Source organism: Leiobunum rupestre, chromosome 5 (genome assembly GCF_980474605.1).
Source record: "Leiobunum rupestre chromosome 5, qqLeiRupe1.1.hap1, whole genome shotgun sequence".
Taxonomy (NCBI): Eukaryota; Metazoa; Arthropoda; class Arachnida; order Opiliones; family Sclerosomatidae; genus Leiobunum; species Leiobunum rupestre.
This window is the reverse complement of record NC_143388.1, coordinates 31,022,020-31,040,542: the sequence shown is the minus strand read 5'-3', so window position 1 is coordinate 31,040,542 and position 18,523 is coordinate 31,022,020. Positions and strand designations below refer to the sequence as shown.

Below are 18,523 nucleotides of genomic sequence, written 5' to 3'. Positions count from 1 at the left end.
TAAGATCTAGCTTCTGCTACAGACAAATTAAAAAGTCATAAGAACGTTTTTCTTAAATAAATTTATCAAAATATAAGCAAACGATGCAAAAATTATATTAAAATGCAAGTATCATTATTTATAAAGTCAAATTTACGAATAACGATGAGGAAAAACTAATAGCGTCTGCTTTAGCCACTACATATCTAGGTTTCAATGGCGAACCAAATGGGGCGTAGCGATAGTTTTCGGTTGCCATTAGAGTAAAAAATTTCAAATTTCAAATTGTACACTCAAAAATCAGTCAGCTACCTGAAATACGTTGTTCCACCGTTTGCTGTTCACGCTGGTTAGTCAACTGCTAATTATTCTACGAATTTGGTGTTCAAGCTAGTTGGTCTTTAAAGGTTGTATAGTCTGAACGCACCTTAAACATTAAAGCTAGTGGCGGCACCTGTCTAGTTGCATTTGCTCGCACTAGATGTCGTTAGCGTACTTATCAAAACAAGTTGAGTAAGCATCAAAATGTAGCCTAAAAGGTGTGGCCAATTGCGAACTTCTCACGTTGTTTGGTTTTCGGAATCACTTGATTATTAACTTCTTAAACATTTGATCTCGGGCACGGCCAACTTTGATCACGCGCTGTTCGCGCTATAGCGGCCAACCCATTCGTTGAAGTTTCTATGTTAACCTACGAGCCAAAGACATCTGTATGAGTTGAACGCCCCTAAGCGGAATATTTTGTTTGAATAGTTTTTTTTATACAGACCAAAGGCGGGGAATTCCAACTTATTCATATTAAAATTTTATTATTGTCATTTTTACGCAATTACCTAGGAAAAAACTAGTAAATATTAATAAATTAACATGTATTATTACCATTTAATTGCAAAAGTTGCCGATATAAATGTGATATTTAAAATTAAGCCTATAAGACGCGTTAATAACACTCTTTTGGTATTGAAGCCAATATAAAAAATCGGTGAGGTTGGAGAGCCAAAATGAATCAAGCGGGAAAATCCTTGTTCATGAAAATAAAGCGATTAGGTTGGCTGCTGTAGCGCGAACAGCGCGTGATCAAAGATGGCCGTGTTTCAGGAAGCCAATAGATCACGGACAACTCGCTCCTGTCTAGTTACATTCGCTCCCTCTAGATGTCGTTAGTGTATTAATCAAAACAAGTTGAGTGAGCATCAAAATCTAGCCTAAAAGGTGTGGCCAATTGGGAGCTTCTCGCGTTGATTGGCTTTTCGGAATTACGTGATTTTTAGCTTATTAAACACGTGGTTTCGGGAAGCCAATAGATCGCGGACAACCCACCTTTGCTTTAAATCCCCGTAAGGTGCTGCCATCTAGAAGCATTTTTTGAATTTTTTTTAATTTTTTTGATACAGCCGCCACTTGTTTTAAAACCAAATATTTTACCGTACAGGAACTACAAATCTTCCGAGGAAATTTGAAAAGTTTATCCACCAGTGGAACACCATTTCCATCCGGTCCTTCAACCAATTGTTTAAAAAGTTTGGGCGTTTTTATGGGCTACGAATTTAATTCGTGGAATTGGGAACTGTTAAAATTGACGGAACAGCTCCGTGTTTTGAAAATTCTAAGTAGTCCCGTTAATAAAGTTCCAATCGCTTTTGGCAATATTGCGAATGGGAAATTGGAGAATATCTCTTTGTGTTTCGCCAATATCGATTATATCGAAGATAAAGCTTTCGCTAGTTTCGAGAATATTATGGAATTGAGATTGTCGTCGAATAGTTTGAAGACTTTCTCACGAAGTTTGCTACCGGCTACAGCTAATAATTTGGAATTATTTGACCTCAAGTATTTATTTCCGATAATTTACCAATTGACAGGTTAAGCAGAGCGCCATAGAAGTTTGAACGACCACGTCGCAACGGTCGCGTGTACCTAAAAGCGAGCGGGAAATAACTCGCTGAAAATGTGTACACCAGATTACATATTTCAAGAGATTACTTAATAAATTACAGATTACAAAAAATTACGCGGGATTACTTATTTCGAGTAATCCAAATAATATTATTGGAGCTAATTATGAGATTACGCGAGATTACTGAAGATTACTAATATTACGCGAGACTCATTAATATTACTGATATTACGTTTGATTCATTATGATTATTGGATATTACTGATATTACGTTTGATTCATTATGATTATTGGATATTACTGATATTACGTTTGATTCATTATGATTATTGGATATTACTGATATTACGTTTGATTCATTATGATTATTGGATATTACTGATATTACGTTTGATTCATTATGATTATTGGATATTACTGATATTACGTTTGATTCATTATGATTATTGGATATTACTGATATTACGTTTGATTCATTATGATTATTGGATATTACTGATATTACGTTTGATTCATTATGATTATTGGATATTACTGATATTACGTTTGATTCATTATGATTATTGGATATTACTGATATTACGTTTGATTCATTATGATTACTAGAGATTACTGATATTTCTTGAGATTATTATGAAATTACGGATATTATTATGAAATTACGGATATTATTATGAAATTACGGATATTATTATGAAATTACGGATATTATTATGAAATTACGGATATTATTATGAAATTAATGATATTATTATGAAATTACGGATATTATTATGAAATTACGGATATTATTATGAAATTAATGATATTATTATGAAATTACGGATATTATTATGAAATTAATGATATTATTATGAAATTACGGATATTATTATGAAATTACGGATATTATTATGAAATTACGGATATTATTATGAAATTAATGATATTATTATGAAATTACGGATATTATTATGAAATTAATGATATTATTATGAAATTACGGATATTATTATGAAATTACGGATATTATTTTGGAATTACGGATATTATTATGAAATTAATGATATTATTATGAAATTACGGATATTATTATGAAATTACGGATATTATTATGAAATTACGGATATTATTATGAAATTAATGATATTATTATGAAATTACGGATATTATTATGAAATTAATGATATTATTATGAAATTACGGATATTATTATGAAATTACGGATATTATTATGAAATTACGGATATTATTTTGGAATTACGGATATTATTATGAAATTACGGATATTATGAAATTACGGATATTATGAAATTACGGATATTATTATGAAATTACGGATATTATTATGAAATTAATGATATTATTATGAAATTACGGATATTATTATGAAATTACGGATATTATTATGAAATTAATGATATTATTATGAAATTACGTATTTTATTATGAAATTACGGATATTACTATGAAATTACGGATATTATTATGAAATTACGGATATTATTATGAAATTAATGATATTATTATGAAATTACGGATATTATTATGAAATTAATGATATTATTATGAAATTAATGATATTATTATGAAATTAATGATATTATTATGAAATTACGGATATTATTATGAAATTACGGATATTATTATGAAATTAATGATATTATTATGAAATTACGGATATTATTATGAAATTACGGATATTATTATGAAATTAATGATATTATTATGAAATTACGGATATTATTATGAAATTACGGATATTATTATGAAATTACGGATATTATTATGAAATTAATGATATTATTATGAAATTACGGATATTATTATGAAATTAATGATATTATTATGAAATTACGGATATTATTATGAAATTACGGATATTATTATGAAATTACGGATATTATTATGAAATTACGGATATTATTATGAAATTAATGATATTATTATGAAATTACGGATATTATTATGAAATTACGGATATTATTATGAAATTACGGATATTATTATGAAATTACGGATATTATTATGAAATTACGGATATTATTATGAAATTAATGATATTATTATGAAATTACGGATATTATTATGAAATTACGGATATTATTATGAAATTAATGATATTATTATGAAATTACGGATATTATTATGAAATTAATGATATTATTATGAAATTACGGATATTATTATGAAATTACGGATATTATTATGAAATTACGGATATTATTATGAAATTAGAAATATTATTTTGGAATTACGGATATTATTTTGGAAATACGGATATTATTTTGGAATTACGGATATTATGAAATTACGGATATTATGAAATTACGGATATTATTATGAAATTACGGATATTATTATGAAATTACGGATATTATTATGAAATTACGGATATTATTATGAAATTACGGATATTATTATGAAATTACGGATATTATTTTGGAATTACGGATATTATTTTGGAATTACGGATATTATTTTGGAATTACGGATATTATTTTGGAATTACGGATATTATTTTGGAATTACGGATATTATTATGAAATTACGGATATTATGAAATTACGGATATTATGAAATTACGGATATTATGAAATTACGGATATTATTATGAAATTACGGATATTATTATGAAATTACGGATATTATTATGAAATTACGGATATTATTATGAAATTACGGATATTATTATGAAATTACGGATATTATTATGAAATTACGGATATTATTTTGGAATTACGGATATTATTTTGGAATTACGGATATTATTTTGGAATTACGGATATTATTTTGGAATTACGGATATTATTATGAAATTACGGATATTATGAAATTACGGATATTATGAAATTACGGATATTATGAAATTACGGATATTATGAAATTACGGATATTATTATGAAATTACGGATATTATTATGAAATTACGGATATTATTATGAAATTACGGATATTATTATGAAATTACGGATATTATTATGAAATTACGGATATTATTATGAAATTACGGATATTATTATGAAATTACGGATATTATTATGAAATTACGGATATTATTATGAAATTACGGATATTATTATGAAATTACGGATATTATTATGAAATTACGGATATTATTATGAAATTACGGATATTACTAGTTCCTCCCGGGATTACCCGAGGGATTACCTAACGAGTGTACACCAGATTACTCAAGTTATTTCCCCCTCACCTAAAAGTTCGCAAAGAAGTTACCTGCATTTCACCGAGTTGCCACAAAATTTTGATATTCAAATTCTCTGACTTTTTAAGTCCAATATTTTAATTATATATTTAACTTTTATCAGAAGTTAATAAATTTAAATGGACTTATATTTCGGTAAAAAGATTATTGAAAATTAAAATATTTGCCAAACTTTCCAGGAAATAAATTATAATTTTCGAATTTGTCATAGATCTAGAGAAAAATTACCTTAAAAAAGTGTCAAGATAAAATTGTATTCCCTGACCTTTCCCGGATTTTTAGGGCCATTTTTAAATACCCTGACTATTCGCTGACGTTTGGCAACCCTGTTTCAGTTAGTCAAAGACTGTTTTCATTTATATTTAGGGATAATGACAGTGTTGATGACGATTTTTAGCGTTGTTTCCAATTCCATAAAAGCCAAATTTTTGACGATCACATACCCGTTAGTGGTAACGTCCTCAACTATGGATTTCTGAAATAAATTTCGCGAAAAGCATTATGAATGCGCACAAGCCGTGCGCGAACGTTTTTAATCTCTGCCACGAGCCCTTAGCACCGTAGCCAAGGCTTATTCGCAATTTTATCACTTTAAAACTTAAAATGAACACTTATCTTTGCAAAATGATTAATCAGAACCTAAAACTGGCTATTAGAAATAAGAGTTGTGTTTCTGAAGGTATTTATTTTTCAAATTTGATATTTAGACGCGTTTTGTGTGGAATTTATCAACCCGAGCGTGCGGCGAGCATTTTTACGAAACTTGGAGCGTGGCTGCTTGGATTAATAATAGAAGCTAACGCGTTAGCTTCTATTATTAATCCAAGGTGGCTGCTCTACCAAGTATTAGACGGTAAAATAAATTCCAACGGCTTCCCAGCCTCGGAAGGGTTTTTGAATTTGGGGGTAGGAAAAAAGGGGAAACGTTTCGTGACAGTATGGCTGCCAGCCTCCCCACTTCGAGACTTTAATTGTCACTGAAGTCATTTCAATCGTTTTTCTCGTCTATTACGATTGATCTCAATTAATAATTTGTATTTTAATTTAAAGAATTCAAGTTATAGGTAAATTTACAGTTAAACAACCATTTGGTCTAGCTTTTATTCCCGAAATATAATGGTCAGTTTACTTAGATGGCGCCACGTGCTCTACGAAGAATCACGATTTAGATATTTGTTACTCGCGACAGTTAAAAATTGGTCTCTGCGCATGCTCCAATACCAACCAATCCGGTGTTCCCTCCCTGGCTAGTGTCCAGTTTTTAAGTGGCAATGACGGTTTAAAATTCCACCCCCCTTTATTTTACCGTCTATATTTTAGATGTAGAAATTTTGAAAAAGAAGATGTCGCTACTCCCCGATCGTCGTACGTTCATTTTCTTCTCTCCAGGACAATGCCGTAAAAATGGGGCTCTATGCTAGACCTTTACTTATGGCGACCTTATGATAGGCTTATGGTTCGACCATAAGTAACATAATAAAATTAAGTATGACACTTCCTATTGTTTTAATGCTAATTCCCAACGAAACCTTTTTTCAACATGGACATTCTCGCCAAGCTCCGACTTGCATTGCACCCACCCAAATCTTAAAAAAAAATTGGAAAAGTGACATAATTACCAAAAGTGTGTCAATCGAACCTTTTTTTAATAAATGTTACGAGCGATTAAAAAAGGGGAGTGGAAAGAAGTTAAAAATTATAAATAATGCCACCTGGTGAGGGCATCGAGAACTAAGGAAGCACTGAAGAAGGCTAGAGGTATGGACCAAGAATCTATGGGGACTCACTGTTCCCGATATTTTGACACGGTAGGCGTGACCTAAATCGGAAGGCTTACTGAGGTACACCAGCCGCTTTGGAGCGCCTCAAGAATTCTGTTCAACTATCACTACGATAATCTTAGTCGGGGCTTAGGCGACAGTACGTGCGAGAAAGTTAAATTAGGCTTAGTTCATAAAAATTTTAAAGTTTAGAAATGAAATGGATTCCAGTTAATTTGATTAAAAAAACCCTCATTCATACGCGGTTTACTGGTTATTTTTACTCAACACAATGGTTAATTACCATTACTTAAACTTTGAAAGAACCAATTTCCAAAATAAAATGTCAAAAACTTACTAAACCTCATCATTTAACCGACAACAACGTCGCCATTTTGTCGAAATTGAACTTGAACGCTCCAGCTTCTCTACGAAACTACGCCGGAAATCGATCTCAGCGACGCCAAGTTTGTCCACATTGAATTAAAATTAACCGTGATTTTCCTATTCCCAGTATTAACGCGTGCGTTTTAAAGCGTGAACAGCGAGTCCCCTTAGATTCTTGGTCCATGCTAGAGGCGTTTGGATTTTTGGCCACTCGACGAAAACGCTACTGCCATCTATCTTCGTTTTAATACGAAACACGAAAGAACAAACCTGAAAAATTGTGCACTGTCCATCCCAACCTAGCCTTCTATGTGGTCTATCTCGATAGCGGCATTCAGTAAACCTTTAGCATTCGAAAGTCTAGGAACTTGCACACTTTTGGGAATTATGTCAATTTTGAAAATAGGTACTTTTAGCAACAAAATTAGGGTTAAATTCTCCGAACTGGAACCAAATAGGGACGAATGTAAAACCAAATGAGATTTTTATTCTAAAACTGACTTGGTAAGCTATGTCTTACAATTTAATAATGTTACTAAGCTTGTGGCGCTATCTTATGTACTATATTAGAACTATTTTATCGTTAATCCTCAGATTTGACTAAATTTTGTAAACAGTCCTTGAGCAGATGTATAAATATATTTTACGCCTACGATGATTTCCTTGAATTTCATGAAAATAGGGGACTTTAGGGATCAAATCCTGATATCAGGGTACATTAGGGACCTTGAAGAAAATTAAGGACTTTTGGGTATTTTAAGGACTTCGTGGGAGCCCTATACTTGAAGTAATACTAACAAGGAGAGTACCCGAGGTGTTTATTGCCGATTTGGTTCAAAGTCGGGAGTAATGTAGACCTATATGAGATATGAAAATTCCCGAAAGGAGACGTTGCGCTACCCATTCAACCGAAAATGGTTTTGACCACTTAAAACAAAAAATCTTCATTTCAAAAAGCATGGGATTTTCACGGTTTCACCTACGAAAAAATTTAAAATCACAAAATGGGTAATTTGGACCACATTTAGGTAAATTTCATCAAGTTTGGGTAAATTGGAACATTTTTGGGTAAAATGAGGAAAAAATCTTATTTTTGTTTTAAGTGGTCAAAAACATTTTCGGTGGCCATGTCAAATCGAATGGGTAGTGCAACGTCTCCTTTTGGGAAATAGGTCTACATTATAGCCGACTTTGAACAAAATCGGCAATAAACACCTCGGGTACTCTCCTTGTGAGTAGTTAAACCTAGCTTGCCCGACAACTCTGAAAATCAGTTCGGTGATAATTTGACCACTTTAAACAAAAATAAAAAATTTTCCTTATTTTACCCAAAAATTGTTACAAATTTACCTCAAAATTGTTCCAATTAACCCAAAAATGATGAAATTTACCTAAATGTGGTACACAATACCCATTTCGTTATTTTAATTTTTTTTTAAAATTTTCGTAGCTGGGACCCTGTGAAACCGAGAAAATCCCATGCTTTTTTAAACGGAGATTTTTTTGTTATAAGTAGTCAAAAACATTTTCGGTTGCCATGGCAAATCGAATGGGTAGTGCAACGTCTCCTTTTGGGAAATTTAATCTCTCATATAGGTCCACATTACGGCCGACTTTGAAAACATTCTGCAATAAACACCTCGGGTACTCTCCTTGTAAGTTCAAAGAGGGGTTTTTGCAAATTTTTGGGGTGGAAATACTAAACGGTAACTACCAGACGTAGAAACCACAAATGCCTTGAATGACCTTGGGGGTGGGACCACGGTTTTTAATACGCAGTGCGCCTGCGTGGTTTTTCTTCAAACAATGTTATTAAGTTTGGTTTGGTGTGCCACTTCACGAGTTGGGAGGTCGGCCGGCGTTAGAACTTAAGTGTCTTAACTTCCTAAGCAATATACGGACAGATGGTTCATTAATAATTTAAAAAATGTATATTGTATTGTTATTTTACTATTAATTACTATAACTATGCGAGTAGGCTAGTATACTAGTCTTTAATATCCCACTAGTCACTATAGGGTTACTAAAGTTGTGGAAACTGTGGTTCATTTAAATTGAAGGAATATTTTTCAGCATTGAAAGTTAGTTAATACTCATTCTCAATTTAATTTCCTAATCACCCGAATAAAACCAGCTCCTAATACAGTATGCTCGATAACCCGACTCGTTAAAAATATTACTCGAGGTTTTTTCTGAATTTCTTGACTCGAATAAGAGAAACTTATCCCTTAATCAAGTACTCGAATACTCAACTCGACTTCAATATAGAAACTTGGCACTCCGTAGCTTTGGCCATGGCCGCCATTGTGGTCATATTTTTCTCCCCACGATAAAAACTATTGAAAAAAAACTGTGACGTAGCACTGCCAAGTCCCTATTACTCGACTCGAATACTCGATGAAAAAAATTCGTACTCGATACCCGACTCGATTGCCTAAAACCACTACTCGCACAGCCCTACAAATGTATCTCGTTCAATTTAAACCAATTTTTGTTTGAGCAAATTTTTTTTTAATAATATTCAGCATTTATAATTTTAACACTATAACGTTGGTCGTTCAAAACTCTAGAACGCTTTGCAAAATTTATTTCACAAATAAAAATTGTTCTGAATGTTAGGAAGAACTTAATAGATGTGCTACCAATGGATGTGTTTACTAACATGGCGGCTTTGAAAAAGGTGGATATCAGCTACAATAACATTAAAAATCTGCCCGAGGATGTGTTCAAACCTATTTGGAATAAGCTAGAGTCACTAAACATCAATGGTAACACTAAGACTCTAATTAAGCAAGTGGCGGCTCCTGTCTAGTTGCATTTGCTCGCACTAGATGTCGTTAGCGTATTTATCAAAACAAGTTGAGTAAGCATCAAAATCTAGCCTAAAAGGTGTGGCAAATTGGGAGCTTCTCGCGTTGATTGGCTTTTCGGAATCACGTGACTATTAACTTATTAAACACGTGGTTTCGAGAAGCCAATAGATCGCTGACAACTCGCCTTTGCTTGAAGTCCCCGGAACGTGCTGCCACCTAGAAGCGCTTTTAGAAGCATTATTGTAAACTTTTTTTAACTTTTTTTTTAGAGCCGCCACTTGCTTTAAATAACTTATAAATTATACCATAAGTAATATAATACACATAAGTATGACACTTCCTATTCTCACAACGCCAAGTTCTTTACGATTATTTTAGTTAATTATTTATAGCCATCAAACTAACTTGGCAGTAATTTCGCCAGCAAAGAGAGAAAAAATTGTTCAGTGTTATACTTGCGTTATTATGTTACTTATGATTATACCATATGTAACATAATTACACATAAGTATGCCTCTGTATAATATTTACATTGAAAAAAAATTCAATGAGACCTTGTTTCACGCGGAACAAACATTGAGCGGACCCAAAAATGAAAAAATGCTTATAATCCTTGAGCTATTGAAAAGGTTACCATGGAAATGAAATCATGTGATCGCGAGGCACGAGCTAAACTTGACATGGGCAAAGCCAGAAACGCGCGAGGAATTATCACTAACTTCCGTTTCCCATCAGTAAAGTTGATGACGCCTATGTCGTCACGGAGTTGTAAGTGACGTAATTTACGTCATATCCCGTGAACAAGGTTTCAATGCTTTTATGGCATACTTATGAATGATTATGTTACTTATGATTACACTAATAAGAACTTTATTTTTAGGAAACCCCTTGAATTGCGACTGCAATATGAAATGGCTCATTACAGCGATTAAAACCTCATCATTTGCCAATGATTTTGACAAAGCTACATGCGCCACACCGGACAATCTAAAAGGAATTGCCATTTCTAACTTGGTCGAAACCCAACTTATATGTTAAATCAGAAGTATATAACATATATTTTACGAGATAAGTATTCCTCTACCTATCCAGCTTGAGACGTGTACCTACGCAAGCTCTCGTTGATTTTTCAAAATAAGTTTGGCAAGAAAAAAATAGTGCGGCGCGAAATTCGACAAGCATTGATTTTCTAATACTATTTAATCGGAAAAATATGCTTTATCAATTCGCGACCGAAACGACTCTAGGGGGCGTAACGGCGCAAGCATTGTAACCACCTGTTTAAAGGCAATAAAAGGCGCTAGATGACTCTTGGGTTTAGGGTGGTGCTTTGGGTATTAGACTAGCTGAAAATATTTATAGGGCTTTGGGTATTAAACTAGCTGATTAAAATAATTATGGTGCCTTGGGTGATATTAGACTAGCTGATTATAATTATGGTGCTTTGGGTATTAGACTAGCTGATTAAAATATTTATGGGACTTTGGGTATTAGACTAGCTGATTAAAATAATTATGGTGCCTTGGGTGATATTAGACTAGCTGATTATAATTATGGTGCTTTGAGTATTAGACTAGCTGATTATTATAATTATGGTGCCTTGGGTGATATTAGACTAGCTGATTATAACTATGGTGCTTTGGGTATTAGACTAGCTGATTATTATAATTATGGTGCTTTGGGTATTAGACTAGCTGATTATTATAATTATGGTGCCTTGGGTATTAGACTAGCTGATTATTATAATTATGGTGCTTTGGGTATTAGACTAGCTGATTATTATAATTATGGTGCCTTGGGTATTAGACTAGCTGATTATTATTATTATTATTAGGTGGCGCCTATGATCTAGCGTCTGCTACAGCCAAATAAAAATTAATAAGAACTTTTTAAATAAACTTATCAAAATATAAGCGAACGATGCAAAAATTATATTAAAATGCAAGTATCATGAAGTCAAATTTACGAATAACGATGTAGAAAAACTAATAGCGCCTGCTTTAGCCGCTACCTACCTAGGTTTCAATGGCGAACCAAAGGAGGCGTAGCGATAGTTTTCGGTCGTTAATTATGTAAATTACCCTACGTGGTGTAATGATTTGGCGGGAAAATGACGCCAAAAGGAATCAACGTATCTGCGAAGATACACGTTTCATTTTAATGGACTAGATTGGTACTTATCTCATATTAAATCTAATAAACTTCTGGTAAAAATTATCCTGCGTATAGCTTTACCGGTATGTAAATACAATATAATATTTATCTTTGTGTACATTAAAGTGTAGGGTTGAATAAATACCTCTGTAAAGATCTTCAGGGTACTAACAGAGCGTCGCTTTCGAAGTTACGGTCTTTTTCCTCTAGTTTGCGGTACGTCACTGAACATTGATTCCTACTTTTTAAGTCTCCCAATTCGTTGTAGAATAGTGCCTGAATGTTATTAAAATTAATTTTTAACATTCTAAATAAACTTTAAGGAAAATTTTACAGGGCCACAATATCATTTGAAAAATTCTCAAAGAGCCTCAATTATTTCCACTAATTTCTAAATTATTTCGATTTATCAATGATTTCCACTAATTTCTAAATTATTTCGATTTATCAATGATTTCCACTAATTTATCAATGATTTCCATTAATTTATCAATGATTTCCATTAATTTATCATATTACCAATAATTATTAATTTATCGGTGATTTCCACTAATTATTGATTTATCGGTGATTTCCATTAATTTATCAATGATTTCCATTAATTTATCAATGATTTCCATTAATTTATCAATGGTTTCCATTAATTTATCAATGATTTCCACTAATTTATCAATGATTTCCATTAATTTATCAATGATTTCCATTAATTTATCAATGATTTCCATTAATTTATCAATGATTTCCATTAATTTATCAATGATTTCCATTAATTTATCAATGATTTCCATTAATTTATCAATGATTTCCATTAATTTATCAATGATTTCCATTAATTTATCAATGGTTTCCATTAATTTATCAATGATTTCCATTAATTTATCAATGATTTCCATTAATTTATCAATGATTTCCATTAATTTATCAATGATTTCCATTAATTTATCAATGATTTCCATTAATTTATCAGATTACCAATAATTATTAATTTATCGGTGATTTCCATTAATTTATCAATGATTTCCATTAATTTATCAATGATTTCCATTAATTTATCAATGATTTCCACTAATTTATCAATGATTTCCATTAATTTATCAATGATTTCCATTAATTTATCAATGATTTCCATTAATTTATCAATGATTTCCATTAATTTATCAATGATTTCCATTAATTTATCAATGATTTCCATTAATTTATCAATGATTTCCATTAATTTATCAATGATTTCCATTAATTTATCAATGGTTTCCATTAATTTATCAATGATTTCCATTAATTTATCAATGATTTCCATTAATTTATCAATGATTTCCATTAATTTATCAATGATTTCCATTAATTTATCAATGATTTCCATTAATTTATCAGATTACCAATAATTATTAATTTATCGGTGATTTCCATTAATTTATCAATGATTTCCATTAATTTATCAATGATTTCCATTAATTTATCAATGATTTCCATTAATTTATCAATGATTTCCACTAATTTATCAATGATTTCCATTAATTTATCAATGATTTCCATTAATTTATCAATGATTTCCATTAATTTATCAATGATTTCCATTAATTTATCAATGATTTCCATTAATTTATCAATGATTTCCATTAATTTATCAATGATTTCCATTAATTTATCAATGATTTCCATTAATTTATCAATGATTTCCATTAATTTATCAATGATTTCCATTAATTTATCAATGATTTCCATTAATTTATCAATGATTTCCATTAATTTATCAATGATTTCCATTAATTTATCAATGATTTCCATTAATTTATCAATGATTTCCATTAATTTATCAGATTACCAATAATTATTAATTTATCGGTGATTTCCACTAATTTATCAATGATTTCCACTAATTTATCAATGATTTCCGCTAATTTATCAATGATTTCCACTAATTTATCAATGATTTCCACTAATTTATCAATGATTTCCGCTAATTTATCACAATTTCTCAATGATTTCGATTAATTTCCCCAAATTTTTCAATGATTTCCGCTAATGTATCACAATTTATCGCAGGCGCGGTTCTAGGGGGTGGCCCAATGTGCCCGTGCCCACCCAAAATTTATAATTTATATAAACTTCCATTCGATTTCCTCCCCCACCCCTATTCTTTCCTGAAGTATGGGCCCACCCCTATTCTTTCCTGAAGTATGGGCCCACCCCTATTCTTTCCTGAAGTATGGGCCCACCCCTATTCTTTCCTGAAGTATGGGCCCACCCCTATTCTTTCCTGAAGTATGGGCCCACCTAAGAATCATTTTCTAGAACCGCGCCTGAATTTCACCATGATTTCCAGTGATTTTCGGAAACTAGCTCGGAAAACTAGAGAAATTCTAACAATTCTGTGAACCTTAAAATAGGGACTAAGTAACATAGATACAACAGTATGACACTTGTCACACTTCCTATTGAGTGTTGTCGTTTGAAACCCTGCGACGTCACCATTGTAATTTGCCTATTGATAAAAAACGGTAACTGTCATGGCGGCCACTATTAACACTACAGCTGTGACGTTACAAGTTTTCAAAATCGTATCAGACGACAACACTCTATTCTCTCGACGCTTGTTTTTAATGGACTGACAAGTGACAACTCTTTGCAAGTTGCCAAGAAAACGCAAACAAACATTCTTCAAGGAACACGTCAAGTAATATATTGTTTATATAATGCTTATGGAGATAATGGAAACTTTTCACTACGAAAGCTCGTGATAGACGCAAAAATATCTTATGGCAAAACCTAGTAAACGCCAATTTAGAAAATTTCGAGTTAGTAGTAAATTTGAATAGTACACTTACTGTAAAAATTGGAAGCCCAAAAAATTTCGTCGACAAGATATATCAACTACGTACCATTTACATTACTATAAGAATTTATGTAAATTAAAATCCAAATACTTAATTTTCTTTGATTTTAAAAAATGGCGTTTAGTAGGTTTAGAAATGGCTCTTGGACCAAAATTGGTACCTGAAAGCAAGTGGTGGCTCTTTCATTGCCACTCGTATTATGAAAAGGCCCCTGTTATTAGACATGGTCATGAATCTATCGGATTCTTCGAAAAATGCGACTTTACTGGAGAGCGTGGTGCCATCTATTTATGGCAAAGGAAGCTAAAATTTAGAATAGCCAAATGATAGCGTCGTCAGAGAGCCATTGTAGAGTATTATAATTAGACAACTTATACTCTATTTAGTGGACTTTAACCTAAATTATATATCCCGTGTAAAAAGATTGTTTATAATTGCTGTAATTTATGTTATTGACCAATTTACAAACGATCCAATCAATACGAGGGATACTTTTATGTACCGCCTTTTTGATTTCGTAGCTAGCGACATCTATTGAGAAAAAGAGCTACTTCACGTCGAGCCGCCACTGGCTTTAAAGCAAGTAGTTCTTTTTTCAACAGATGTCGCTAGCGTCGACTTGAAAATCTATTTGGTCCGAATTTCGCGTCTTTTGGTTTGCTCGAAGACATATCGGTACGAGCTATTTGTAAGTTTTTAAATTTCTTCAAATTTGTTTAGGGTTTAGCTTTTTATCCCTTTTCTTAATGGACTTTTCTACTTATTCGCTAATTTTTTCATCCTTTGAAAAGAAGATGCTTAAGCTACATTTTGACCCTAAAGGCGGGACATAAAACTACCCCTCGCGTTGATTGGCTCGTTTGTAAATTTGACGATAACTTATAGTAATTTTTAACAATATATTTTATAAGGGATATATAATTTAGGTTAAAGTCCACTAAGTGGAGTATAAGTTGTCTAATTATAATAATTATAAATCGTTCTCTGACGACGTTATCGTTTCGATATTTTGAATTTTAGCTTACTTTGCCATTAATAGATGGCACCACGATCTCCAGTGAAGTCGTTATTTCGAAGAATATATTCTATATTCATTGCCATCTTTAAAAACAATGGCCTTATCATAATACAGGTGGCAATGATAGAGCCGACAGTTGCTTTAAGTGTCTTACGATAGGGCTAATTACCTGCCAATACAACGAATTTCTGGCACGATGAAATGATTCCACAAGCATAAAGAGACGTTCTGACTTTTCCAACAAAACGATGGCTGCTTTTATGGCTTCGTCTCGTTTGCTTTTATCGTTACTCTTAGCTTGAACCGCAACCAGACATTTGGCGTACAACACTTGTAGCTGCGCTGTGTCGTGCAAACTTCCGTGAGCCAGAATGGGAATAAAAATTCGTTCCAATATGTATAACGCTTGCCCATGTTGGCCAGTCAGATATTGCACCGCCGCCAGATGTAATTTGACCAAGGCCCTCAGGTGTTGCAAATGATTTTCTTCGCATATTGACAATGCCAGGGTCAAAGGCGTTACGGCAGTCGCTGTTTGGTGGCATTTAATGTAAAGTTTGGACCGTAGAAGCAATATTCTGTCACAAATAAATTTAACAGTTACAACGAATTAGCTACTATTTTCAATTTATAATTTAATTCCATTCGATGCTTGATTGTTAATTCAATATGTGAACAGGCCAAAGAATTCTTTGAACAGGTGCCAAGAAAAAAAGAGTTAGTGATGCTAGACAAATAAAGAATGATACAAAAATTTAGTTTGCCTTCCCGCTTCTAAAAAACGTGCTTTTATATCAAACTCCGGTTAAATTCGCAATTAAAATTAATATTAAAACAATTTACGACGCAATTTCATTTGGAAACCTTTTTAAATGTAGATATCTAATATTTGGTGATAATAATTATTACCAGGGTTGTTCCAAATGCATTTTGATTTTTGAGTTAGAAAAAGTATTTTACATATTACATTTTGCATTTTGAGTTTCCAGGAAACTACTTTGCATTTTATATTTTGCAATTTGTGGGTTTGATATGTGGAAAAATATTTTCAAAATGTTTTCAACTCTGCTACCATCATCGCAGCTTTTGTAGAGAAAGTTCGTCTGCTATTTACTCCCAAGTAATCATAGATGCCCATACTCAGTTACTCACTTACTCAGAAGCAGACGAACATTCGTACCATGCCTCTGCTTTATTTCCCACGCTGGCTGCGAGGATGGTTTTGAAATCTCTATTATTAATTAATAATTACAAACTAAACTGTGGTAACTAATTAACTGCAGTTAGTGGTAAAAGTAAACCGAGTGCATTTGTAAAAAGACATTTTGTATTTTAGAAAACAATTTTAAAAATCACTTTTTGTATTTGAATTTTGAGCTACAAAAATCATTTTACATTTATAAAAACCAATTTTCAATATGCATTTTGCATTTCGAATTATGGAGAAAGTATTTTGCATTAACTTATTAAACAAGTTGTTTCGGGAAGCCAATAGATGGCAGACAACTCGCCTTTCGTTTAAGTCCCCGGAAAGTGCTGCCACCTAGAAGCGCTTTTAGAAGCATTTTCGTACATTTTTTTTATTCTTGGAGTCGCCACTTGCTTTAATTAGGTGTAGATGACTCTTCAGTTTATAGTTTAAATTGCCTGGTATTTCTCAAACTCTTAAAACTTATTATATTAATATGAATGGAATAAAGGTACAGTGGCATACTTATGAGTAATTATGTTACATATGCTATTAATTATTATTCTAAACTAGCGTAAATAAAATAAGTCTATACTCGGAATAAATTAAACCACGAGCAGGACCACAGGTAGGTTGATTTCTACTTTCTAGTATAAAAATATTTTACTTTTATAAATAATCGCCGGCTCACGCCGCCGCCGATGTATTTTAAGTCAACGCCGCCGCCGCCGACTAAAATTTAGCGGCGTCGGGGTCTACTTTGTAGGCCTACTTTAAAATTGCCTGACCTGTGGCACTGGCAACAATGTTAAGACTTCCTCCCCCCTCACTTATGAGGAGACTACCCGAGGTGATAATCGCCGATTTTGTTGAAACTAGGACGGTGGGTATGTAGACCGTATGATAACATGAAATTTCACCAAGGAAAAGTTGCAATGGGCATTAGTTTTGCCATGGCAACCGAAAATGTTTTTGACAACACAGTATGTATATTTTCCCATCGAAAATAACATGGGAATCTGAGTACTTCTAAGGGTCCCTGTCCCTCCCCCCTGTAAAAAATAATAATATTAATTCTAATTAAAATTATTAATTTTGATCAAATTCAAACAAGTAAATCAATTTTATTAATTTTGATCAAATTCAAACAAGTAAATCAATTTTATTAATTTTGATCAAATTCAAACAAGTAAATCAATTTTATTAATTTTGATCAAATTCAAACAAGTAAATCAATTTTATTAATTTTGATCAAATTTAAACAAGTAAATCAATTTTATTAATTTT

General features: G+C 32.0%; 1 protein-coding gene across 2 annotated transcripts in view; it reads right to left on the bottom strand.

Annotated features, from left to right (window-relative positions):
- Window positions 1-18,523, bottom strand: part of ida (anaphase promoting complex subunit 5 ida) — a 34,799-nt gene that overhangs the window by 3,524 nt on the left and 12,752 nt on the right. Inside the window, exons 13-15 of one of the 2 annotated variants that reach the window (XM_090175610.1) lie at window positions 16,217-16,625; window positions 12,341-12,471; window positions 9,816-9,960 (exon numbers count right to left, since the gene is read on the bottom strand). In XM_090175610.1, the coding sequence (XP_090031736.1) occupies window positions 12,355-12,471; window positions 16,217-16,625 (526 nt within the window). In that variant the 3' untranslated portion in view covers window positions 9,816-9,960; window positions 12,341-12,354. Of the gene's footprint in view, window positions 1-9,815; window positions 9,961-12,340; window positions 12,472-16,216; window positions 16,626-18,523 lie in introns of those variants that run through there. The other variant, XM_090175609.1, reaches the window with a different exon arrangement.